The sequence below is a fragment of the Suncus etruscus genome, chromosome 7, assembly GCF_024139225.1.
Source record: "Suncus etruscus isolate mSunEtr1 chromosome 7, mSunEtr1.pri.cur, whole genome shotgun sequence".
Lineage (NCBI taxonomy): Eukaryota > Metazoa > Chordata > Mammalia > Eulipotyphla > Soricidae > Suncus > Suncus etruscus.
In genome coordinates, this window is record NC_064854.1 from 119,811,846 (window position 1) to 119,838,586 (window position 26,741).

The window sequence follows — 26,741 nt, forward strand, 5'->3', positions numbered from 1 at the left end:
ATAAACAATCCAATATGCAATCATAAAAAGGCACTTAAACATATAGAGAGTATGTAAATATATTCTTTAAGTTTTCTTCCCCAGATTGCATTGAAGCAAGAACGAACAGAAGCAGGCAGGAAAGAAAAGACAATATCTGATTCTGTAGCTTACTGCTTGCTTCTTCATCATGAGTTACCCCAAACTGACATTTTGCCAATCTACCAAAGCACATTCTAGAAATTTAGAGACAACAAATTCTGGTGTGGATCTTGTTATCATCTAAATTTTATCTACAAAATGTGTATACATTGATCATAATGGCCATGCAATTACTAGTTAATAATTTATTTATATGATAATAACGAATCATCATAATTTAAAAAATGTATTTTAGTCTTTTATTCATATTGCTTTAATGTACTATCAAATTATGGATCAGTCTATGCATTATGCAACATTTTAAAAATCTCTATATTTCCATTAAAATATTATGCCTTAAAATACTTCTACATTTTTACATTCATAGGAATAAAGTAAATATTGTAATCAAATTATGGATTTGTTTTAATTACCTCTGTCATTTAAAATAATTAAATATAAATGCTATATTTATCTATATAGAATAACAAGAGAAGGTTCTTAAATAAAGATTGGTTGCATTAAAATTAAAGTAAATGTTATATAAATTATAGGCAGTTAAATGGTGTAAAATCCCCCATCCATTCCTTTTCAAATATATCTTTACATTTGGCCACATAATTATATGTTAGTATAAAATAAAATCACAAAATTATTCAACTATTACAAATATCGCATTTTACATTTAATAAAAAATTACAGTTGTTTGAGTTTTAATTGTGTTTGTGTGTTTGTTTGGGGGCCACTATTGATTTGGTGCTTGGGGATCGCTCCTGGTGGTACTCAGAAAATCAGGATTGAACTCAGGCCTCTTACACATGTACTCCATGTCTTTGAATTATCTCCTGGCCCTCTTTTCATCTCTTAACCCACTTCTCAGAGATTATTTTTAAATTGAAGCAATTCTCGGCCAGGAGAGATAGCACAGCGGCGTTTGCCTTGCAAGCAGCCGATCCAGGACCAAATGTGGTTGGTTCGAATCCCGGTGTCCCATATGGTCTCCCATGCCTGCCAGGAGCTATTTCCGAGCAGACAGCCAGGAGTAACCCCTGAGCACCACCGGGTGTGACCCAAAAACAAACAAAAAAATAAATAAAATAAAATAAAAAAATAAGGGGAGGAGGGAGACTTGGGTCATTGGTGATGGGAATGTTGCACTGGTGATGGGTGGTGTTCTTTACATGACTGAAACCCAAACACAATCATGTATGTAATCAAGGTGTTTAAATAAAAAAAAGAAAAAAGAAAAAAGAAAAGAAAGAAAGTTTAGGGCTTCGGGGAAAGAAGTACCTCATAGAATGAACAGAAACAGAACTTCTCATTATTTTGTGTGTTTATAAAGAAAAGTAGTTAGAAAACAAGGATGTAAAAAAAATAAATAAATAAATTGAAGCAATTCTCTATAAAAACATTCCCACGTATTGTAGAATCTTTTGTCTATTTTATATCTTTAGAGTTATAGTATTTTGTCTATTAAGTTAAAATATTGAAGCAACAATAATAATCTTTTGTAAGTGTTTGCCTCTGAAGATAGTCTAATTATTTACCTTTCATTAGTAGCCCATACTAATCTTCCCAAAGCTCAGCTAGCTAGACCTATATTGTCCAATGTGGTAGCCACCTATTTTAAACTCAAATTTAATTTAAAATTCAGTTTTTCAGTCACATCAATGATGGTTCAAATGATCAAGAAGCACATTTATCTAGTGATTACCATATTGGACATTCCAGGTAAAAGAACATTTCTGTCATTGCAGAAAGTTCTACTAGATATTACTGGGTAATTGCACTAAAGAATTTTGGTACTGGGGAGATAATTCAGCAGGCAGAGTACTTTTTTTGCACACTACCACCCTGAATTCAATCTCCAGCACCACATATGATCTTCCAAGCCCCACCAGGAATGATTCCTGAGCACAGAGCCAGGATTAAGCTCTAGTGCACCACTGGGTGTGATCCAAAAAAGCCAAGAAAAAAGGATCAATATATAGATGAAAATATATAGATGAATGCATACATTTTGGCTCTGTGCTCAGAATTGCTCCTGGCAGGCTTTGGGGACCATATTGGCTGCCGGATTTTGAACCACCATCTGTCCTGGATTGGCTGGGTGCAAAGCAAACACCCTACCATTGTGGTGTCTCTCAGGCCCCAGACCACAATGTTTCTTTTAGTTCTTTTTGTTTTGTTTTGTTTTGTTTTACTCTTGGGGCCACACCTGGTGACATTCAAGGATTACTCCTAGGTATGAGCTCAGAAATCGCTCCTGGCTTAGAGGACCATATGGGACTTCGGGGGATTGAACCATTGTCCTTCCTAGGTTAGCGTGTGCAAGGCAGATGCCCTACCACTTGCGCCATCACTTTGGGCCCGGACCACAGTGTTTCTGCCATTGCAAAGTTCTATGGAAAACAGTCTGAGGATTTTCTGTGCACTCATCTGCTCCCAGATAGGGTCCACCTTAAGAAGAGGAGGACCCTGAGGGTGTCGCATTTGCTCTTTGCAGAGCAGAGCTGCATCCCAGGACAGACCACTGAAGGCAGGCTGGCCCACTATGCAGGCCATGTTAAGCTCCCATGACAAGTCATGTCCGTGCTTTAGATAAGGGCTGCTAGCATGCCTCCTGCGCATCTCAGCCCCAGTCTGCAAGCAGACAGTCCAACCCTGTGAATTCTCCACAGATTATACCTGAAGTCTCTCTCATAAAATAAACATGAAACATATGGGAATTCAGTTTGTATAAAAACCCTAGGAAAATTATTCTCAAGATAATATGAAGTATTCAAAAAGAAATAATGAACTGAAATTCTTTTGAAATGACAAAATGAAATAATCTTTCATCAGGCTTATCCAATATGAATATTCTCTTCACAGTCCCTTTGCCCTTCGACTCCTGAAAACAAGGCAGTCAACTTCAGAATTTGGTCATTGGGTTTTCATTTTTTTAAATAATATATTTTCTAAAATACTAAATGTGCATTATCTAGAAATTCATACAAATGAATATTTATGTGTCAATATAGAAACTCATTTATCAGTTTTCTAGTCCTAAGTTATTTATATTTAATTTTTTTTTTGCTTTTTATTTTTTTAGGCCACACCCAGCAGTGCTCAGGGGTTACTTCTGGCTCTGCACTCAGAAATAGCTCCTGGCAGGCTCAGGGGACCAAACGGGATGCCAGGGATTGAACCTGGGTCCATCCTGGGTCAGCTGTGCGCAAGGCAAATGCCCTACCGCTGTGCTATCACTCCATCCCCATATATTTAATTTTTGATCATCATTTTTTTTCAACCGTTATGATCATGGTTTTAATTTTGTCCTCAAACACAAATCATTATTCCTATAAGTGATGACCCATAATCCAAATATTACAGCTCTGCAGAATGGGAGATTGTGTCAGAAGAGGAAAACGTCTGATGGTGTATATCAAAGCTGGAGGCTAAAAGATACCTTGGTAGTATAGCTGGGAACAGATTCTGTAACAAAAGGAAAAAGGTATTATTGTCATCCATTCTTTTTACTATAAAGTATACCAATATTGTATAAGTCAATACACAAATTATTGCCACTTCCTATTTTAAGGACAGAGACAAATGTATTCATTACCTCTAGGTCAATCATCACAAGTGTGTAGACAAGTTTTGATATACCTAAATCTAAAGTAGAATTAGATTTTAAAAAATTATTTATTCTTGCTCTTTTACAACCAACTCAACTAGCTATGTCAGAATTACAGGGCTGGAGAGATAGTGCAGGCGTTAAGATGCTTGCCTTGTATATTACTGACCTCTGCTTTGATCCCTGGCACCATATTTGATCTAAGCAAAGATACAGGAAGTAACCCTAAGTACTGCCAGATGTGACCCCAAACAACAGCAACAGCCTTTACTCAATAATAAATAATAATAATGATAATAATAATAATAAATGGGGATTTTGTTTAAAAGGTGAAAGGAAAATAGTTCATGAGATACTTGGGCTATTTTTTTTCTTTCCCTTTTATTGGGGCTTGAGTAGAGGACATTTGGTGGTACTTAGAACTTATTCCTAGCTCACTATTCAAGGATCATTCCTAGCAGGCCTGAGGGACTATATGGGACACATGATAGGTCAGAACTGGGGTTTGCCATATGTAAGGTAAGTTCCCTATCTGCAATACTATCTTTTGAGACCCCCAACTTGGGCTACTCTTGAATTCTTACATATGAGATTATTCTTCTAAATAATTTTCATAATTAAATCTTTTCTCAACCTTACTTATTCCACTAGTTATTTCCCAGTCTCTCCCACTTCAGAGACTAATTTTGTTGAAAAATAATTTATATCTGTGGTTTTCAACCACTCTTTCACAGATTGATGCCAGTCCACATAAATTTCTACTTGGTCCTCAAAAAAAGAAAAATAAATATTGCTGCTTCTGGATTAGAATTTCACTTTATAATATTATATTTTTAAATGGTTACACAAAAAGTACTATAAATTACAAATACTGTCTTTATTTCTGCCTTAGTAGTCCATAAATTATCTCCTACTTTCACCAGTCTGAGTAAAAAGATTGAGAACCAATGGTCTATCTCTGTGTCTCTCAACCAAGGGCCATATAGTTGCCTGTGAGTCCCTAGGAGCACCCAGATAGAAGGAACCACAGATGAAAATACATGAAAGGCCATGGAAGCCATGGCACTGGTCTAGGCATCAACCATTTGGTCAGGTTGGAGATAAGTGTAGATTTTAGATCAATGGTGCTCATGGTGAAATGCTCAGACCCCAAATATCAACAACATTTGTGCTTGGAACTTTGTTATAAATGTATATTTAGATGCAGTCTGATGAACCAGAAAACTCTGAGGCCAGAGTGTTGCTGAGTCTTAAGTTCACTGAAATTTTAGGGCATTCAAGGTGTTTCCCTTCCTCATCATTCTTGATTCACACACGTTGGGGGTTCTAGTAGACTTACTAGAACTTCTATTTAGTGTAGCTGTTGACTCTGTAATTAATTCAGACATTAGTCTGATGAGGAATAAAAGAGGGAATACAGTATGATAATTTAAAAAATACTCAAATTCACAGCACCTGCCTGACCAATTAGCAGTTAACATATTTTCATAGGTCAAAACCAGCTAAAAAATTGGCTAGGGCATTTGTTTCCATCTACTATAATATATGAAGGGTATAATTAGTACAGCATTTACAGATATGTACATAACATACAATCACTAAAGTTATTTTTAATGCAAAATATTTTCTTGTTGGCCACATGGATTCAAGGCTTAATATTCATGTCTCTTGCTTTATTTTATTTTATTTTTTGTTTGTTTGTTTTTTGGTTTTGGGGCCACACCCATTTGATGCTCAGGGGTTACTCCTGGCTATGCACTCAGAAATCGCCCCTGGCCTGGGGGGACCATATGGGACGCCGAGGGATCGAACCACGGTTCATCCTAGGCTAGCGCTTGCAAGGCAGACACCTTACCTCTAGCGCCACCTTCCCAGCCCCCTATTTTATTTTTTATAATAGCACAAAAATTGGTTTGGGACAAGAGAAAAATATAGTCTCAAGATTTTAACAAAATTGGAGCCTTGCATGTGGCCGACCCAGGACAAATGGTAGTTCGAATCCCAGCATCCCATATGATTCCCTGTGCCTGCCAGGAGCAATTTGTGAGCACAGAGCCAGAAGTAATCCCTGAGCATCACCGGCTGTGACGGCTTCCGCCCCCCCCCCCCCCCGGGCAAAAAAAAAGATCTTGACAAAATTAATTCTTTTAATTCTTCATTTAACGTACGTTTCTTCTAAAAAAATTGTTTTTGGTTTTTGGGCCACATCCGGTGAAGCTCAAGGGGTTACTCCTGGCTATGCGCTCAGAAATCACTCCTGGCTTAGGGGACCATATGGGACGCCAGGGGGATCGAACTGTGTCACACCACCACTGCTCCGACCCCAAATTTCTAATAAATTTTATAATAGTTAAGCAATTGGGATTAAGAATAGTCAAATAAATTAGAAATAACAATATAGGAATATTTACTTAATTTAGTTGGGAACAGTTTAACTTGTCAAATAAAGGGCTTTGTTCTGAATGAGGGTATGCTTGGGCCACACCTGGCAGTATTAAAGAACAACTTTTGGCTTTGTTTCAGGAACAATCCCTGGCAGTGCTCAGGAGACAATATGCAGTACTGAGTATCAAACTAGGATTGGCTGCATGCAAGGCATTTTTTATGAATGTCATGAAACCTCTAAGTAGTTCAATATGTGAATTGTCTTCAGAGTTTACTACTGATGGAGATTTCTCACATTCTTGATTTTCTAAGAGTACCTGCTTAGCCCCAAAGCCAACCAAGCTCCTACCTAAAACCATAGGTCTGGCATTCTTTCTCAGGCCTGTACCTCCTATTTGACAGAAAGAAAAGAAACTGCAAAATGAAAGGATGACTCTCAAGTTGCTGCACCAGAAGGGAAATAGTATTTAGAAGAACAAAGATTGCTCTTTTCCTATGCATGCTGCTGTGACTAAAGAAAGAGGTTTGAAGCCTTCAAGAATCATTTAGAAATAGCCAGTAGGGGAAATTTTCTATTTCCTGAGATACAAGGATAACCAAGTATTTCTAAGTTGTCAGCCAATACTGAGCTGGTTGGAGCTGAAGCAAGAGTACAATAGGTAGGGCTCTTGCTTTGCACATAGTCAACTTGGATTTGATCTTCAGAACTTCAAATATTCCTAAGCACAGTCAGGAGTAATCCCTGAGTACAGAGCCAGAAGTAAGCCCTTTCAACTAGGTGTACATGTCTCCCCCCACCAAAAGAAAAAAACTGAGCTGATCTATTTACTAACCCTGTGTTTATCCTTTTGTGGCTTTTATGCAGTCATTTGTCTATTAGCAAAGTTTGGTCTAAGACAGACCACAGATGTGACAGTAACCCCAATATATTTTGTCATCTATCTAGGTGTGTAGTAGGTAAGATAATCTGACTCCTTAAGAATCTCAGATGGACTCGCCTAATAGTGCTCTGTCACTGAGCAGTACGAGATAGTTTAGGGGCCCCTGATTTATGAAATAATTTTTCCAAAAGCTAATTCGAATACATTTTAATGGAGTCTTATTTTCCAATCATTTAAAGTGGATGGTACTCTGTTATCATTAAATACATTTTAATGAAATCTTATTTCCTAATCATTTAAACTACAGGATTATCATTTAGCTTAGTGATTATAATGATTAATAATTATTCCTTGAATTCTGAGTGTATGTTTCCCATACATACACTCAAATGTAGCAAATGTCCATTTCTGTCAACTATTTAAGGATATATCAAGTATTTGAGGGTTCTAAGGAAATACTCATTTTGCCTTTTATTCATTTATTTATTATTTTGATAACAAGAAAAAATTACTTACAAAATAAACTGTCCCTAAAAAATGAGTTGTAATCACCTTGACTTATATTATCGACACACTTGACTTAAGTGTGTTGTATGAGTGAGTGGAACTCTGTATGCATTTTTGTTTTGTTTTGTTTTGTTTTGGGGCCACACCCAGCAGTGCTCAAGGGTTACTCCTGGCTCTGTGCTCAGAAATCACTCCTGGCAGGTGTGGGGGACAAACAGGATGCCAGGGATCAAATCCAAGTCAGTCCAGTTTTGCAAGGCAAACATCTTACCCACTGTTTTATGTCTCCAGCCCACTGTGTACATTTTAAATTTTTTTTTGTTTTTTTTTTGGGGGGGGCCACACCCGGCGGTGCTCAGGGGTTACTCCTGGCTGTCTGCTCAGAAATAGCTTCTGGCAGGCACAGGGGACCATATGGGACACCAGGATTTGAACCAACCACTTTAGGTCCTGGATCGGCTGCTTGCAAGGCAAACGCCGCTGTGCTATCTCTCCGGGCCCATTTTAAATATTTTTAAATATAAGTAACATACCTCTTTCTTTAACATCTTCAATATAGGCTTTCATAAATTCTTTATCAAAATGTTGGCGATCTTTTTCACTTTCCATTGTTTTATCATCATTTTGACACTGGGCATTATCAATAGGATTATCCATAAGGCTTACAAATCTGTTTAAGAAAGTATTGAAAACATCAATCACATTTCACCTATACATTTTTCTTTTTTGTTTGTCTATTTATTTTTTATTTTGGGACCACACCCTGTGGTATTCAGGGATAACTCTTGGCTCTGTGCTCAGGTATCTCTCCTGGAGGTAATTAAGGACCAAATGGGGTACAGAACATCAATCCTGAGTCAGCCATGTGCAAAAACAAGCACTTTACTCACTATACTGTGGTCTAGAGTAGTATAGTCTAGTATGGTCTAGGATTGTCTCTCTGGTCCTAGAAAGATGTTTGATGTGAAAAATAATATAATTATTTGAAAAATATAGAAATTCCTCCCATAGTCTTAGATTGCCATTGCATTCCCTACTGTTTTGTGTGTTTGCATCATTTTTGTTGGTTTATAGTAGAGTTTACATATCATATTTTTGATACCTATATTTCTTTAGTTCCTTTTCTTTTCATTTAATTTCTAATTATGGATAAATCCCAAAGAAGTACTAATTTTTATATAGATAAGCCCATTTAACTTCTTAAAATTTTGACAGAATTAACTTTTTATTCTTCTTCTTTAGAAAACACATTAGACTTTGCAACTGAGAACATGTGAATCCAGGAACTGAGTAGCTTGCATGAAGGATTTATCAAGCATGGGGGATCCAAGGCAGGGAGTCTCTGACACAGGGAAGAAGTGGAGCCACCTCTATTGGAGATACCTAGGTAATGTTTCTGGGAAAGCATCAAGTCACTAGGATGTGAGGAAATGGTCTCAGGATAGACATGACAGCAGACCCCAGAGCCCCAAATTCTTCGGGGGAAAACCATCAGTAAGAAATCAAGAAGTTGGGGCCGGGAAGGTGGCGCTAGAGGTAAGGTGTCTGCCTTGCAAGCGCTACCATAGGACGGACAGCGGTTCGATCCCCCAGGACGGACAGCGGTTCGATCCCCCGGCGTCCCATATGGTCCCCCCAAGCCAGGGGCAATTTCTGAGCGTATAGCCAGGAGTAACCCCTGAGCGTCAAATGGGTGTGGCCCAAAAACCAAAAAAAAAAGGAATCAAGAAGCTGTGTGGGAACCAGCTTCAGAGGGAGGGTAGCATTAGTACTATTCATTTCCACATTCACCTTAGTTTTGAATAAGTATATATCATATTTGTACATTGTATTTTTTTAGTTTGGGATGACTAGCAGCTTCCTTCAGAAACTATGGACGATTTAGTAGTTACTAATCCCTCCAGGCCAATAGTCATGTGGATGCTCAGGACATACGAAGGATTCCTGAGCACATGCCTACTAGGCCTTCAACCAGCAGGTAGCCTTACCCAAACATCCTTCTGAGCTCTCCTTCCTCCAAGCATTGGCACAAAACTTCCAATTCCATAATAATAAACCCAATACACCATAATAAAGTAGGGTCTGGACTTCAGAGTACAAGGATCATTACAAATCCTGAACCAGAAACACAAGTTCTGATGTGTGACTATTAGGATCTCCATTCTACTCACTTTAAAGGTGTGGATGAGTCACAGAGGGTCGTGGGGAGCTCCACCAAATGGTCTCCACTGACAACCAGCAAGGTGAGCTTCTTTAGGTTAAGCAAGGTCGGAGGAAGGTAGGTCAGCTTGTTCTTATACAAGAGAAAGGTCTGCAGCTCTTGTAGCCTAAGAAATAAAAGAGATGAAAACCCAAGAACTTGACCTCAGAGTCATGAATACCAACATCAATGGTAAACAAACTCTAGTAATAAATCTCTAGTTGGTTTAATTGTTATATATACCCCTTACCAAGGAAAGGTAAGGGGGTATGACTTTAAAATTTAAATAAAGTTGTGCCAAGTGACACAATTTAGGTTTGTTTAAGTTTTGTTGACTTAATTGCCAATTGATGACATAGCAAATTGCCCTACATATACAAAAGCAATAAAGGGGCCTAAGGAAACTAGCATATTCTTTTCCTCTAAGACTTTACCCATATTCCCAAGTAGCCCTTGGGAAACAGGGTCTGGGGCAAATCCTACCAGAGCTGGATTGAAATAGGAGAACCTTGGCAACATGCTTTCCTTTGTATATCTTGAATTGTATCTTGAAAGCAGGTAGTCTTCCCTGATATTATCTAACTTTAAAATAGGTAGAACACTGCATACTACAAAAAAATTATCAAAATCTTAGATATATTTGATTCCCTCTCCATTATTACTCCATAGTTTAATCCACTCCATTCCTTCTTTCATTAATTAATTTGAAAAATCCTGAAGCATTTCACAAATATTTCACAAAGTTCCTCTTTGACTTTTCAAAATAAAGCAATCCCACTGTCTCATAAATTAGTTGAAAGACCCATATATCATAAGAACCAAGAGTACAGGCACAGAGATAGTCCCCAATTCTAAGGACTATTTTGGATTGTGTCTTGTCAACTTACTTATACTCCTTAAAAAAGAAGACTACAGGTTCTAAGAAGTTAAAAATTGTGTTTTATTCACACAATTTAATCCTGCCCTCTCGAGGCCAGATATATAGGAGGTGTATCTTTTTGTTTGTTTGTTTGTTTTTGTTTTTGGGCCACACCCGGCAGTGCTCAGGGGTTACTCCTGGCTGTCTGCTCAGAAATAGCTCCTGGCAGGCACGGGGGACCATATGGGACACCGGGATTCAAACCAACCACCTTTGGTCCTGGATCAGCTGCTTGCAAGGCAAACACCGCTGTGCTATCTCTCCGGGCCCAGGAGGTGTATCTTAATAGCAATGGAATTAAATAATGATTTAATTGTCTGAGAAATTATTCTCACATGCTCCGGTGTAATTATTTTAGGCACGAACTAACTCTTAGAATATAATCTGAAAATCTTCTAAGCAAATAACAAATTTTGTTAGACAGATCTATATAGTCAACCAATAAACCTAATCAAATTATTCTTCCTGATATTCTGAACCTGGGTGATTTGGTTATATTTCACTCATACTATATTTAGTTTTCTAATTCTTTTTTTTTTTTTTTTTTTTTTTTTTTTTTTTTTTTGGTTTTTGGGCCACACCCGGCAGTGCTCAGGGGTTACTCCTGGCTGTCTACTCAGAAATAGCTCCTGGCAGGCACAGGGGACCATATGGGACAACGGGATTCAAACCAACCACCTTTGGTTCTGGATCGGCTGCTTGCAAGGCAAATGCCACTGTGCTATCTCTCCGGGCCCTAGTTTTCTAATTCTATAAAGTAAAGTTATGGTGACATTCTACTGAGTTGACAATAGAATTTATTTCTATTTCTATTGAAGCAATACAGTCTCACCAAGACAATGAAGATGCGTTTAAATATTTCTGTATTTACATGTATATGAATAACACAGCTGTATATGAATACACAGCTGTCTTATTTAAAAAAAGACCCAAACTAATTTCCTAGAAACAATAAGTTGAAAAACTAACTTCTACAAACAATTGACGAGTTCTGCATCTTTAAAACATTAATGGTATTGAAGATGTTAGTAACTATTTCTTATACCTCACCTTCAGAATGTGAGTAGCTACCTGTCTATATCTTGTGGCAGGTCGTTCAGGTTATTGTTGCTGATATCCAACCACTGCAAGTTAGTCATCCTCAGGACACAGATCGGGATACTGGAAAATTTGTTCGCTGAGATATCTATGAACGTAACTTGCTTCAAATTACTTAACTGGAAAGAAAATAACAAAATGCTCTAATATTTTCATAAGAGTGGTAATAAAGGACCACTAATCATTTTGACACTGATGTTTCTTTCCAAGGACTTTTCCATTCTTCTCTAACAAGATGAGCAATAGGATATGCATTTTGAAGGATTGACTATGTTTCTCATTCTGCTACATACTGGAGGTGCATAGCATTAGGAGGCTGCCCTGGGAGATTGTAAACTTTCATACATTAGCAATAAAAACTGATCTAGTCCTGGGAGCCGGGAGGTTCGGCCAGCATGGCGTTTGGCAGCCCTCTGCCATGCCAAGGGCCTCTTTAACAGGGCCTAGGAAGGGGTGCAGGACATGGGTCACCCCAGCACCCCTTTACCTCCTTCCTCCGGTGCTCCAGGGCTTTTCCTGGCCACATTGCTGGGCAAGCCAGCGAGGTGGGTCCCTTGGAGGAGTTTATTGGTTTTCCTAGGCTTTCCCCATTTTCCTCCCGGCTCCAAAGGGAGGGTCTGGGGGTGGGGGCTCTGACATTCTGGCCTTCTAGCTCGGAAAGGATCTCCTTCCTTCCTGGGAGCTGGGAGGAATAGCATCACAATAGGTTCTGGCAATAGGACTTACCAGGGAAATTTCCTTATTAAATCTGTGCATTGTGAAACTGCCCCCACTCGGAACATTATGACAAATATATGGATATCATTGGGTTTCGTTGCTTGTCATTATCTGAACACCATCCAGGCGCTCTTTTATTCCTTTACTCCCTCACTCCCATCTCTTATTATCCCACATTTAACCATTTTTCTGTGCTAATGATTTTGTTTTGGCCAAGGTGGATTACATATCTTTCACAGTAATTTTTTGGGTGGAGTCTGAAGCTTCAGCAGGCAACACGTCACGGCAAGTTTTCATGCTGTGTAGGCTTTTTGGCCAAGATAAGGTGAAAATGCAGCCTCGGCTGCCCCACACAGCCTTCTCTCTCTTTTCTCCCAGTCCCCAGGGTTATTTCTGGACACCTGCTCAGAGTCCCAGCAAGTGGGTTCCGGTGAGGTGCAATTTAAAAGAGACCCCAGGCTTCCTTGCTCCTGAAAGGGGCTGGGAGGGGGCTGGTGAACTTTCAACTTCCAGCTATTAGGAAGCAAACGTCTCTCGGTGAGTCAGAAGCTTCAGCAGGCAACAAGGGGAGGACATGACTCCATGTTCTCTTCGCTTGTCCAAATCACAGACCAAAGTGGTGTCTTGGAAATACCCTTCTCCTTCTTGACTATTTCTAAAACTCAAAAGGGACACGTGTATCTCCTTTCTATATCTCAGATGTATTCCCTTAACATCTATAACTCTTTTCGAACATCCTCATATAGTGACAATTTTGTCCACTGGATTTGTTATTTGATTGTTTGATTTTCCCCCTTTGAGATCTGTTTTATAAGCAATTCTGGTAGAAGAGTGTCTCTATATAGATTTCATGTTTGAACCAAGTTACGGGGAATGTTGGACTTTATTCGTTGGCCCCCAGATGCACCAACAATATCTTGTGGCATTGCTTCTCTTTTGCATAGGCACATTAAAATGGGAAAATAATACATGTGCAAACAAGTTCTTATCTAATAGAGATGGGAACACATATTTGGTAATGTAATTAGGCCTTTTAGCCTAAATATTGGCATAATGATTTGGCTTAGGCCTCAGAAGAATGGGCATCGCCCACACCACCTGAACAATGGATACCATCTATGGAAACAACCACAATTGTCTATAGCATTACCAGGACCCAAGCCTCTACCAGGGAAGACCTACCACTGCTTTGGCATTGACTTACTCCAAAGAGTGCTCCCAACACCCAGACGACTCAGCAACAGTCTGCATGCAGGGCAGATCGCTCAGCATTTAATGGTATGCTGAAACTAGGGGATGCTCCACATCAGCCTGACATCGATGAAAGATATGCACAGAATCCAGAGTCTTTAAATATAAGAACCTGATACCAACAATAGCTAAAGTGTGAAAAAGTTTCACCTGGACCTTGAGAATAACTCGAGTTGGACGGACTGGTATGCCTGGAACCCAGAGTCGGTCTTATGCCAATAAACTTCTGGGGTGAGGCCTTTTTGTAATCAGATCAAGGATTTTTTTCCATTTTCCCATTTTTCTGGACCTACACAAACAACGGTGATTGCCACTACCACACCTTTACTATATTTTTTTACTCTTATCCTTTAAGGGAAAAAAAATACAACTAATGAAATTAAAAACAAATAACTGTAGTAGAATGCCTGTCTCGAATAAAGATAGAGGATGGGAAGGGGGGAGGGATAATGTTGCACTGGTAAAGGGGGGTGTTCTGGTTATGACTGTAACCCAACTATGATCATGTTACTTAAATAAAAAATATATTTAAAAAACTGATTTAGTAATTAATGCGGTTAAGAATTTTCCCATTTGAGGCCCGGAGAGATAGCACAGCGGCGTTTGCCTTGCAAGCAGCTGATCCAGGACCAAAGGTGGTTGGTTCGAATCCCGGTGTCCCATATGGTCCCCCGTGCCTGCCAGGAGCTATTTCTGAACAGACAGCCAGGAGTCACTCCTGAGCACCGCCAGATGTGGCCCAAAAACCAAAGAAAAAAAAAATTTTTCCCATTTGAAATGTTCATGTGTGCAAGAAAATATGTGGCTAATCTAATCAACATCACAGTAGGGTGAGGGGCAAAATAGAAAAGGATTCTCAGAGAATTGGCCCCTGGAGGTTCTTGATAAAAAGAAAGGTGGAAGGAAACTCCATGAAAAAAATCCCAGAAGGCAAAATGCAAATGCACAGGCCTGAAATAGAAAGGTAGGGAGGAAAGGGAGAAATACAATGAAATAATACATGGGTCTTGAAGTGAAGAGAAGAAAAGGAGAAGATAAAAAAAAATTAATTTATTTTTAAAAAAAAATACATGCCTCAGTGCAGGATGACTTGGGGAAATAAACTTCCTTATTTCCACAAGTCTTCCCTAGCATCCTATATGCCCCTCCTCAACATATACCCAAGCCCCACAAGCAGTGAGTGACCCTGAGCACAACCATCTGTGGCTCAAGAGACCAAAAAGAAAAAATAAATAACTAAACAACTTAAGAGACTCACATTTGAATTGATATCTACATGGAAAATTAGCAAAAATCTTTACTATTTATCTCTTATATCCACTATTTGTTGGTTTTAACATGGTAAAAGAAATATGTAGGGGTTTTCAAATATAACCTACAAATATTAAAATGAGTAGGGAAATGTCTAATGTTTTAATTTGGATATGAAAGTCAGAAGAAATTACCTTTTGAAATTTTGAAAATTTTGGTATTCGGGCTACACCTGATGATGCTCAGGGGTTATTCCTGGCTTTGCAGTCAGAAATTCTGGCAGGCTCAGGGGACCAGATGGGATGTTGAGAATAAAACCCAGGTCATTCTGGGTCAATCAAGTGCAAGGCAAACACCCTATCACTGTGCTATTGCTCCAGTCCCCAAGAAATTACCTTGTATTGACTTATTTTGATGACATGTAAATAAAATTTGAACTGCTTCTCAAAATACGATTTTAGTAGATATTGAAGTTAATGTCTCCAATTTTATTTTATTTTATTTTATCTTTCTCTTTCTTTTTGCACTCCGGCATGGTTTGATTTCAGAACCGAGACTATTGTGTGGTGCTTGTCTTTATTTCTGTAGTGATCACTGGATATTTAATTTGATATTGCTTTCTGTATTGATGTGGTGTTTCAATTACGTTTTTCATGTCCTCTCTCAAACTGAGGTTGAAAGCCTCTAGAAGGACTCCGCCCATTTTCAGCTTATTTGATTTTTTTATTTATGTTTTATTTTTTTCTTATTTTTTTTACTCCAGTCTAAAACCACATAACTCGAATTATCGAGCTCCACCTCTCAAATAGAGGGGGAAACAAAGGAGGGTACCAGGACCAAACAGATATATGATCACTAATAGTAAGCTAGACAAAGAGGGGACCATCTACTCTAGCAGCTGGGGGGGGGGGGGAATATGGGTTGCAGGAAGGGAACGGGGATGGGGAGAGGACAAATTTGATAATGGGTATTCCCCTGAGTCAATGTTAATATGTACCTAAAATACTACTGTGAAAGATATGTAAGTCAATATGATCAAAATAAAAATTTAAAATATATACAATTTTAAAATAGTTATCCAGTTTGCAGCCAATTGTACAATGGAAGGATTACTGGGATGTAAAAAACAGTTTTCTTTATATAATACCCAATTTCACAATGCCAAGCTGCTTTAGGTAGAAACAATTATTATACTAAATGTGTACATCCGGGCCCGGAGAGATAGCACAGCGGTGTTTGCCTTGCAAGCAGCTGATCCAGGACCAAAGGTGGTTGGTTCGAATCCCGGTGTCCCATAGGGTCCCCTATGCCTGCCAGGAGCTATTTCTGAGCAGACAGCCAGGAGTAACCCCTGAGCACCGCCGGGTGTGGCCCAAAAAGCAAAAAAAAAAAAAAAAAAAAGAGCCAGGAATGTGACACGGTGATAATAGAATATATAACTAGCATACATGAGGCCCTGGGTTCCCCAGAGTACTGAATCTCCCACTCCCTTTGCCCTGCTATTCCCCTACCCTATTCCAAATATCATGAGGTTTGTGCGAAGATGTTTACTTTCTTACTTCAAAAGGGAGCTCAGTTAATTCTAGATTTCCAGAACAATCCAGTTTCTCTAAATTTTCACAATCTCCCAGTTCTGGAGGAATGCTCTTTAGGCAGTTGAAGCTCACATTAAGCTCTCTTAGATTCTTCAAACAACCTGTCATCAGAAAGATATAAACAGAGAGTAGACCCTTTCAGAACTTTTTGTTTATTTTTTCAGAACTTTTTCAAAACATACATGCATTCATTTATTTATTTAGGGGTTTGGGAGCCACGCCAGATGGTGGGTGATGCTCAGAGACTATTCCTGGCTCGGGGCTGAGAAAGTGACCTTTGATGGGCTCTCTGGGGGTACCAGAGATATGAGGTGACAGGGATTCAAATGAGGGATAGCGGTTAGTTACAAGACAAGAATCTTTCTATAAGCTGCTTGCTTTGCACACAGATGAGGTGAGTTTGATCTCTAAGTGATGCCCTACCAAGAGTGACCCCTGAGTTTAGAGTCAAGAGTAAGCCTGAGGGGCTGGAGAGATAGAATGGAGGTAAGGCTTTTGCCTTTCTTTTTTTTTTTTTTTTTTTTTTTTCTTTTTTGGTTTTTCGGGTCACACCCGTTTGATGCTCAGGGGTTATTTCTGGCTACACGCTCAGAAATTGCCCCTGGCTTGGGCGGACCATATGGGACACCGGGGGATCGAACCGTGGTCCTTTCCTTGGCTAGCGCTTACAAGGCAGACACCTTGCCTCTAGCGCCACCTCGCCGGCCCCAGGCTTTTGCCTTTCATGCAGAAGGTCATCGGTTCAAATCCCTGCGCCCCATATGGTCCCCTGTGCCTGCCAGGAGCAATTTCTGAGCCTGGAGCCAGGAATAACCCCTGAGCACTACCGGGTGTGACCCAAAAAACAAAAAACAAAAAACAAAAAACAAAAAAAAAGAGTAAGCCTAAGCCTAAAACAACACACACACACACACACACACACACACACACAATCTTAAACTCTCTACTATCTCTCCAGTTCCCATAAAATCTTTTCAAAACAGCAAAAACAAAAATGCAAAACATTTGAATAAACAAAGTCGGGAAAGCACTTGATAAAATGCTGTGTTTGTTTTCTTAAGCACTCTATTATCTATCGGCTGAACTTTTTTCTGAACAGTTTTATACTTAGTAAATATTTGTTTTATATTTTTTTCTTACTCTTAAACTTTTGAAACTGTTATGAAACTATAGATGGAAAGAATGTGGGGAATTATTCATCCATCAGGCCCCCACTGCCCTTAGGAAGTGTGCAAGTCTCCTTAGGAATGTAAGGTATTACAACTCGTGTGAATAGTTTCACTTATTCATACAATAAATAAAATTAAAAAATTTAAATAACACAACTCAGCAGCACAAAGATCAGGGATGGCCCTTGAAGATTCTTAATGAGACAGGAGTTAGATATTAAAATATGCATAAGTTCCGCATACATGGAAAGTCATCCCATCAAGTAGATTCTTTATAGAATTCCATCATTCCCAAGGTATCTTCGACTATATATCACATTGACTTGTTTATGACATATCATACTTCCTAAAAATATTCACAAGTCTCTTTCATGGGCAGGAAGAGTAAACCCCCAAAGAATGACAGGTAGATATTGAATTGATGAAGGAAAACATTGATTCCCTATTATGAGATGGCTTAATAAATATACAACTTCTTCCAAACCAGAAACTAGTACACAGACAAATATAGCTAACACTCTAAAAATCATGTCATACAAGATCCAAGACATGAAATATTTCACTCTTTTGTCTGAGGAGGGTGCATATCTAGCAATATGTAAGTACTATTCCTAACTCTGTGCTCATGGATCATGTTCCAAGGAACATTTGTGGTACTAAGGATCAAAATGGAGTTGCTTGGATGCAAAGCAAACATGCACCTTTCACCTCTATAGTCTATTTCTGGCCCCTAAAACTTCAAAATATTATTTGTCTGTGTTTTGTTTTGGGACCACACCCAGTGTTATTCAGGGTTTTCTCCTAGCTCTGGACTTAGGGATCACTCCTGGTGGGGATCAGGGTGCCAGATTATGCCAGACAATCTCCCTACCTGTTGTACTATCTCTCCAATCCCTACTTTAACACTTGTAATGAATGTTTAAAATCTAAAGAGAAAAAAAAAAAGCGAGATTGTACAGGGCTAAAGGTACTTTACTTGCCAGACACCAATTTTGGTTCAATCCCCATTACCACCAGAAGTGATTCAATCACAGAGCCAGAAGTAAACTCTGAACACAGCCAAGCATGGTCCAAACCAATAATGAAATAAAATAGGAAAACCAAAAGTACTGGCTATTTTTATAGAGTAAAAACACAAAACACAAATTTCTGATTATTTGTGAATGAGTAGATTTGAATAAAATTATGAATGAATAAATTTGAATAAAATTATGAATGAAAAGGAGAAAGATACAAAACAGTGTATTAAATATGGGCCATTTCTGAATTTGTTTAATTGGTGTCACTGTTTATTTTGGGTGAAAATGATAATGCTGTGAATATCAGTGTCCACTCTAATTTACTTACCTGGAATAATTCTTATTATATTAAGTATGTTAATAAATTAAAAGTGATATTGATGTACTGAAATTAGATGGGGCCAGAGAGATAGCACAGTGGCGTTTGCCTTGCAAGCAGCCGACCAAGGACCTAAGGTGGTTGGTTCGAATCCCAGCATCCCATATGGTCCCTCGTGCCTGCCAGGAGCTATTTCTGAGCAGACAGCCAGGACTAACCCCTGAGCACTGCCGGGTGTGGCCCAAAAACAAAAACAAAAACAAAATAAAAAAATTAGATAAGACATCCTTTTGGATAAAAATGCATACAATTGCACTGTGTCTGAAAATTACTAAAAAGCTGTAGGTGATACTTTCTAAAGCTATAACTTTGTCTTTGAGCTAGAAAAATTAATTTTTTCCTCCAGCTAGCAAAATGGAGCTAACATAAATTTTCTTTCCAGTCCCTTGATCATTTCTCCAATCTTATTATTAGAGCCAAATTCATGTATAAATGTAAATGCAGAGCTGGAGATATATTAGAGGGGTTAAGTGCTTGTCTTAAACGAGGCTAATATTGGTTTGCTCAACAGCACTTTCGGGGCCGGGTAGGTGGCGCTGGAGGTAAGGTGTCTGCCTTGCAAGCGCTAGCCAAGGAAGGACTGCGGTTCGATCCCCCGGCGTCCCATATGGTTCCCCCAAGCCAGGGGCGATTTCTGAGCACATAGCCAGGAGTAACCCCTGAGCGTCAAACGGGTGTGGCCCAAAAACCAAAAAAAAAAAACAAAAACAAAAAACAGCACTTTCTTGACAGCACTGTCAGGAGTGACCCCTAAGCACAGACCCAGGAGTAAATCGTGAGCACTGAAGAGTATAACCCAATTTCCCATAAACAACTATTGGTATAAATGCATAATTTTCCATGTATTGGATCAATATACCTATAAACCAGATTATGCAACTCTCAAATAATTATTTCTTTGCTGAGTGAATATTAACAAAACAACATAGGCCATTTACAACACCTATGCTAAACTTCTACATTCCTTCTTAAAAAAAAAGATTGTGAAATGTCAGTAACTTAACAGAACTGGACTGAAAAAATATATAGAAGACACTGTTATGGTCTGAGTGTGGCCTCCCAGTTTCATATTTAAATTCTTTCCCCTGAAGGTGATATTATATTATAAATAGGCAGAGGTCATGAGAATGGATCCCTCAGAAATGGGGTCAATGCCCTTATGAAGAAGACTCCACAAAACCCCTATGTTCTCTTCCATGGGGAGAGATGAGATGTTTGCAACCCAAAGAAGAGACTTTTGCTTGACTGCGCTGGCAAGCTCACCTCTGACATTCAGCCTCAAGACTGTGAAAACTAAATTATAACACAATAAATTACAGGCTACCTAGTTTGTGGTATTTTTTAATAGCTCAGCTGGACCAAGACAGACACCTTAGCACTGACATGTTGTATTTTTAAATAACTGTTCCTTCCTGGAATGTCCTGGGCTCTTGTCCAATGACAATGAAACCTCCGTTCATACAACTTCTTCTCCCATAGCCATCAGGCAGAGAGGGAACACAATCCAGCCTGGGACAGTTCACCAGAGACTTCTTGTTTCTAGAGCCCAAGGAATAGCTTAAGGAATTGACATCCTTTAAAATATTTAAATAAAAACTTTTCAATTAATCTTGCTCATTAGCCGCTTAAAACTCATTTCATGATATTTTTTTTTTGTGAGTTCCACAAAGATCATTTTAAGGCCAGGCTTGAGCCCTCAATGTCAATATTATAAAATAATTGTTCTGCTCCAAGAAAATGAATATGCTGACTGGTTCTTCTCATTCCCTAATGTCTCCACTCTAATCTTCAGCCATCCTTCATAGATCATACAACAATCCACCTACTTTACAAAACACAACTGTTCAAAATGCTTCTTTCATATCTCCTCAGTCTTGCTTAACTTCCCAGACCCTGTAGCTGAATTTATTTTCACTGACCTCTAGTTTATTTGAAGAGTATGCTTATTCCTCCACCAGATTGGGGGGGGGGGGGGAGAATATGCCTTAAGTTGATCTTTCATAGCACAATTGAAATGATTTGATTTAAGGGTTCATAATACTTAAAATTAGAAGGACATCCCTTCCATTGAAATAAATTCATTCCGTGCAAGCCTATTTGTCTTGTAAATCTGCATATTCACAGATATTTGTAAATAGAGTTAACATGTCCTTCTAGAGAAGGCTGCATGTACAATTTTATTATCCAGGAAGTTCAACAGAAAGAGTTAAAAAGAACTGACTTTCATTTATTCCTTCCTGGGCTACTTCATTTTTTTCTCCCTGCTCACAAATCAGGTGTATGGCAGATAATAAGTCTCCAAATTATTTGAGAGTTTTAGAAAGATCAGAACCTAGTTTTAGTGCATAGAAACTCACCTAACAGTTGGATGAAGGATCTAATTATTCCCACTTTACAGAGGAGCAACTGATGAGCAAAAGATTTGAGTTCAGCATAGTCACATCTCATAAAAGCTCCCATTATACATCACTTCTTTTTCCTCTCTTGTCCAAGAACAACCGGCTCATTCCCTACTCAGTTCTCAATCCACATACCAATCACTTTGGGAGTTTTTTAAATGCTGATTACCTGGGCTCTGGGCCCAGAGAAGGAATTATTAATTCATGGTGGTTTCAAATATTTGAATATTTTTTTTGAGAATTTACAGGGTTTTCTGGGCCCAGAGAGATAGCACAGTGGTGTTTGCCTTGCAAGCAGCCGATCCAGGACCAAAGGTGGTTGGTTCGAATCCCAGTGTCTCATATGGTCCCCCGTGCCTGCCAGGAGCTATTTCTGAGCAGACAGCCAGGAGGAACCGCTGAGCAACGCCGGGTGTGACCCAAAAACCAAAAAAAAAAAAAAAAAAAAAAAAAAAAGAATTTACAGAGTTTTCTAAATATCCAATGAAGAGTCCATTTTACTTTATTTTGGGTTAGGGGGCCATATCCAAAGGTGCTCAAGAGATACCTCTGGCTTTGTGCTCAGAGGACACTCCTGGCAATGTTCAGGAGACCATATGCTATGCATAGTGTCAAATCAGGGTTTGTCATATGTAAGAAAAGTGACTTAACCCCTGTACTGTTTCTTCAGACCCCATATATTTGATTTTTTTTTGGGGGGGGGGCCACACCCGGCGGTGCTCAGGGGTTACTCCTGGCTGTCTGCTCAGAAATAGCTCCTGGCAGGCACGGGGGACCATATGGGACACCGGGATTCGAACCAACCACCTTTGGTCCTGGGTCAGCTGCTTGCAAGGCAAACGCCGCTGTGCTATCTCTCCGGGCCCAGATATTTGAATTTTTAAGTTCTAAAGGAAATTATAAAATTTAGTCAAGGTTGAGAACCACCACCTAAATAAAATTGACTTCTAGAGAGGAACAAGGGGGCAGAGAAATAGTGTAGGTGCTGAGGTGCTTCTCTTGTATTTGACTAACCCTAGATGGATCTCTGAGTCAAGAATCACCCCTGAACACAGAGTAAATCCTGAGAACCACTGGTTATGGCCAAAAAAAATTAAACAATATTAGAAAGGGAGAAAACATGAAGATAGTGGGAAATAATTCAAAGAAAAAATTATTTTTGGTTTTTGGGCCCACCCCAGTGACTCTCAGGGGTTACTCCTGGCTATGCACTCAGAAATTGCTCCTGACTTAGGGGACCATATGGGACACTGGGGGACCGAACCGCAGTTCATCCTAGGTTATAGTGCATGCAAGGCAAATGCCCTATCACTTGTGCCACCGCTCTGGCCCCTCAAGGAAAATTTTTGAGACTAATTAAAGCATATGTTAAACAGAACCAGTAATGAAATTTGAGATAATCATGTGCATAAATGCATCTCCTAATTATATCCTGACCCAGGATATATTTTTGACATAAATATATATTTTGACATCACATGCTCACTGCCTCCTCTGCTGGATGGTGACCACAAGATTTCCAGACCCGGCTGACAAGATGATGAAACTTTTTAGAAGTGTAAGAACATAAAGAACCTTGCTACTTAAAACAAATTTCATAAAGAAACTTAAACCTCTGAGTGAAATAAGTCAGAGAGAGAGAGAGAAAAATGCAGAATGGTCTCACTCATCTATGGGTTTTAAGAAAAATGAAAGACATTCTTGCAATAATAATTTTCAGACACAAAAGAGAAAAGAGCTGGAAGTTCCAGCTCACCTCAGGAAGCTCACCACACAGAGTGATGAGTTTAGTTAGAGAAATAACTACATTTTGAAATGTCCTAATAATGAGAATGTTTGAGGGAAATGGAGAGCCTGTCTAGAGTACAGGCAGGGGTTGGGTGGGGAGGAGGGAGATTTGGGACATTGGTGATGGGAATGTTGCACTGGTGATGGGTGATGTTCTTTTTTTTTTTTTTTTTTTTTTTTTTTTTTTTTTTTTTTTTTTTTTTTTTTGGTTTTCGGGCCACACCCGGCGATGCTCAGGGGTTACTCCTGGCTGTCTGCTCAGAAATAGCTCCTGGCAGGCACGGGGGACCATATGGGACACCGGGATTCGAACCAACCACCTTTGGTCCTGGATCGGCTGCTTGCAAGGCAAACGCCGCTGTGCTATCTCTCCGGGCCCGGGTGATGTTCTTTACATGACTGAAACCCAAACACAATCATGTATGTAATCAAGGTGTTTAAATAAAATATATTTAAAAATCAAAAAAAAAAAAAAAGAAAAAAAGAAAAGAAACTTAAACCTCAGAAACACTTCATCTTCCCAAATTTACTGTGAACCCCCATCAAACTAGCAAATGGCAATGTCTGGCATCTAGACCAGTCATAATGATGAAGTCAGCTGACAGCCTAGGCCCTGATCTCTACATTCTATTAAATGAGGAGATGAGGGGCTGGAGAGATAGCATGAAGGTAGGACATTTGCCTTGCATGCAGAAGGACGGTGCTTCGAATCCCGGCATCCATATGGTCCCCTGAGCCTGCCAGGAGCGATTTCTGAGCATAGAGCCAGGAGTAACCCCTGAGCGCTGCCAGGTGCAACCCAAAAACCAAAAAATTAATTAATTAATTAATTAATTAATTAATTAATTAAGGAGATGGGAAGTCTACAATTCTTCAACCTTCAAGATATCACTTTACAGGGCCGAAGAGATAGCACAGCGGTGCTTGCCTTGCAAGCAGCCGAATCAGGACCTAAGGTGGTTGGTTCGAATCCCGGTGTCCCATATGGTCCCCTGTGCCTGCCAGGAAGCTATTTCTAAGCAGATAGCCAGGAGTAATCCCTGAGCACCGCTGGGTGTGGCCCAAAAAAACAAACAAAAACAAAAAAGATATTACTTAACAGTCATCCAAATTCTAAGGTCTTTTGTATCTCCCAGAAATCCATCAAGGAAGCAAGCTCTTATCCTTAGTTTGTCTGAAATTGTATTCTCCCCTTTATACCAACTAATAGTTTGCCTCTTGCTCCTCTTTCATTGATACTGGAAGAAGACACAAGAAGCCAGATTCAGAGATAATATATTGGTAGAGTTGACCTGACTCCCCAAGGCCCTATAGGGTGACAGAAATGACCCAAATGAAGCATCTCCATGGGGTACCTTGGTGGTGAGCCCTGACATAAGAAGGTCTCTGCTCTCCTAGAAAGCAGTAAATAAATTTAGTCTTGGGTCAAAAACAGCTGTACCCACAACCCTAAGCTCAGTGTGGTGAAGAGGAGATGAGACTTGCAATTCAAGCACACCCAGAAAGATATACACAAGTGCCAGAGAGCCAAGCCTCTACTACCCATTCTCTTGGCTTCCCCTAAACGGTCACGTGAGTGCAGCATGGCACTGCCTGGGTGTGAGGTGTGAGCCTGAGGCTCAGCACAGCCCTCTGGTCATTGCTCCTCCAAAACACAGAGGGAAAGAGGCAGCCTTGACCCCTTTATCTTAAGGGACTGAAACTGGATAACAAAATGATGGTCCATTCTAACATTTTGGTTAGAATGACATGAGCTAAACTCATCAAGGGACTAATAGCTGGAAATATAATATTGCATTGTATGTTTATAATAAGCGTTGTTTGTCATTCCAATTCACAAAAAAATTAATGAAAAGCTCCTGAATACAGAATTGCTCCTGCTTGAGATTTTGAGTTTCTTGGGCAACTGGTGAAATGTCTCATGGCCTCACACAGATGAAACTGAGCTGCACTGCCCCACAGAGGCCAAAGTAAGCAACCAGTTCCAGGAACACAAAACAGCCCTGGGAAGTGAGGAAGAGGGGAGTAGGCAGAGAACAGTTCCCAGTTCCCACCAACCCTGCCAGCTGCCTGCTTACCAGACAAGAGGCCTGAGGATGTCTGATAGGTGACATACCGATTTCAGCCGGAAGATGTGAGAGTTGGTTCTGGGGCAGATCCAGAATTCTCATGGCTTCAAACAGTTCAATGTACGTGGGGATGCTCTGAATCAGGGTGTTATTGATGTACCACTCTTTTAGGTGTGTCTGCTCCTTCAATGACTCCGGGAGTGTCTAAAGCAGAATGAATGACACCAGGCATGACTAGTTTCTCTCTGAATCAGAGTAGAGCAGTCTATGCACAAAGCCAAGTAAAACCACCCTTTTGTTTAGAGAATATTACACTCAAGAACCACACCTAGAGCACTTCAGAAAACAAAGGTGCCTGGAAGATAGCTCTTGAGGGGGAGGCATGGATCTAGCATACGCAAAGCCCAGAGTTCAGTCTTCAACAACATATGTCATACATGGTTCCCCACTCGTAACCCACCCCCCCCCAGCACCACTAGGTATAGCCATGGAGGCCCCCAAGTATAGCCATCCCAGAACGGCACTAGCCACCAGCACTGCTGGGTGTGGCCCATATTAAAAAAAAAATCAGTATATGGAAATGTAAAAAAATACTATGCCTGTAATGTTTAAGGAGTTATGTAAGTTTTATGGCTTTAGATTGCCTTGTATGCTGTTAAGAAATATTATAATGTGTTACAATCTGGGGACTTGAGGAACAAAGTAATTGTACATGGATTCTGTCTTATTTATCTTAATGTTCTTTGGTTCTTTGGCTGAAATTTCAAAGTTAAGATATCAGCAAGGGGACTTCTGAGAATTATGTTATGGGTGATTGTCCTTCCACTGTAACTTTACCTTGTCCTCTTTCTTTGCATCCTTGTTCTCATAATTAAAAATAAAAAAAATTTAAAAAAAATCAACTGGGGGCTGGAGAAATAGCACGGAGGCAGGGCATTTGCCTTGCATGCAGAAGGACGGTGGTTCGAATCCCAGCATCCCATATGGTCCCCTGAGCCTGCCAGGAGCAACTTCTGAGCGTAGAGCCAGGAGTAACCCCTGAGTGCTGCCAGGTGTGACCCTAAACCCAAAACAAACAAACAAAAAAAATCAAGTAGCATTATATGCAGTTGCTAATAATTTTATAATAGTTGATTAAGTTGCCATGAATTTATGATGGTATAAAAATCAATGCTTCTGGCAAAACATCAGCCCCAGGTCAGATGGTTTGCCTCCTGCCATTGAGTCAGAATGAAGAGCTGAGCCCTTAGGGTACTGACTCCATGTTCTTTATGAAAGCATCAAGGTATTGATTCCCTGTAAGGAGCTCCTCTCATTTCCCTTTTTCACTGAAGGCACATTTCTAAGATCAATATACCTCATCAAATTATGGTTG

At 39.6% G+C, this 26,741-nt stretch overlaps 1 protein-coding gene across 1 annotated transcript in view; it reads right to left on the bottom strand.

Moving 5' to 3' along the window:
- Nucleotides 1-3,547: 3,547 nt before the first annotated feature.
- The window catches only part of LRRC2 (leucine rich repeat containing 2), a 31,278-nt gene continuing 8,084 nt past the window's right edge, over nucleotides 3,548-26,741 (bottom strand). The window contains exons 3-8 of the mRNA XM_049777405.1: nucleotides 25,414-25,570; nucleotides 16,508-16,644; nucleotides 11,703-11,848; nucleotides 9,684-9,839; nucleotides 8,046-8,182; nucleotides 3,548-3,597 (exon numbers count right to left, since the gene is read on the bottom strand). Of these exons, the coding sequence (XP_049633362.1) occupies nucleotides 3,548-3,597; nucleotides 8,046-8,182; nucleotides 9,684-9,839; nucleotides 11,703-11,848; nucleotides 16,508-16,644; nucleotides 25,414-25,570 (783 nt within the window). The remainder of the gene's footprint in view (nucleotides 3,598-8,045; nucleotides 8,183-9,683; nucleotides 9,840-11,702; nucleotides 11,849-16,507; nucleotides 16,645-25,413; nucleotides 25,571-26,741) is intronic.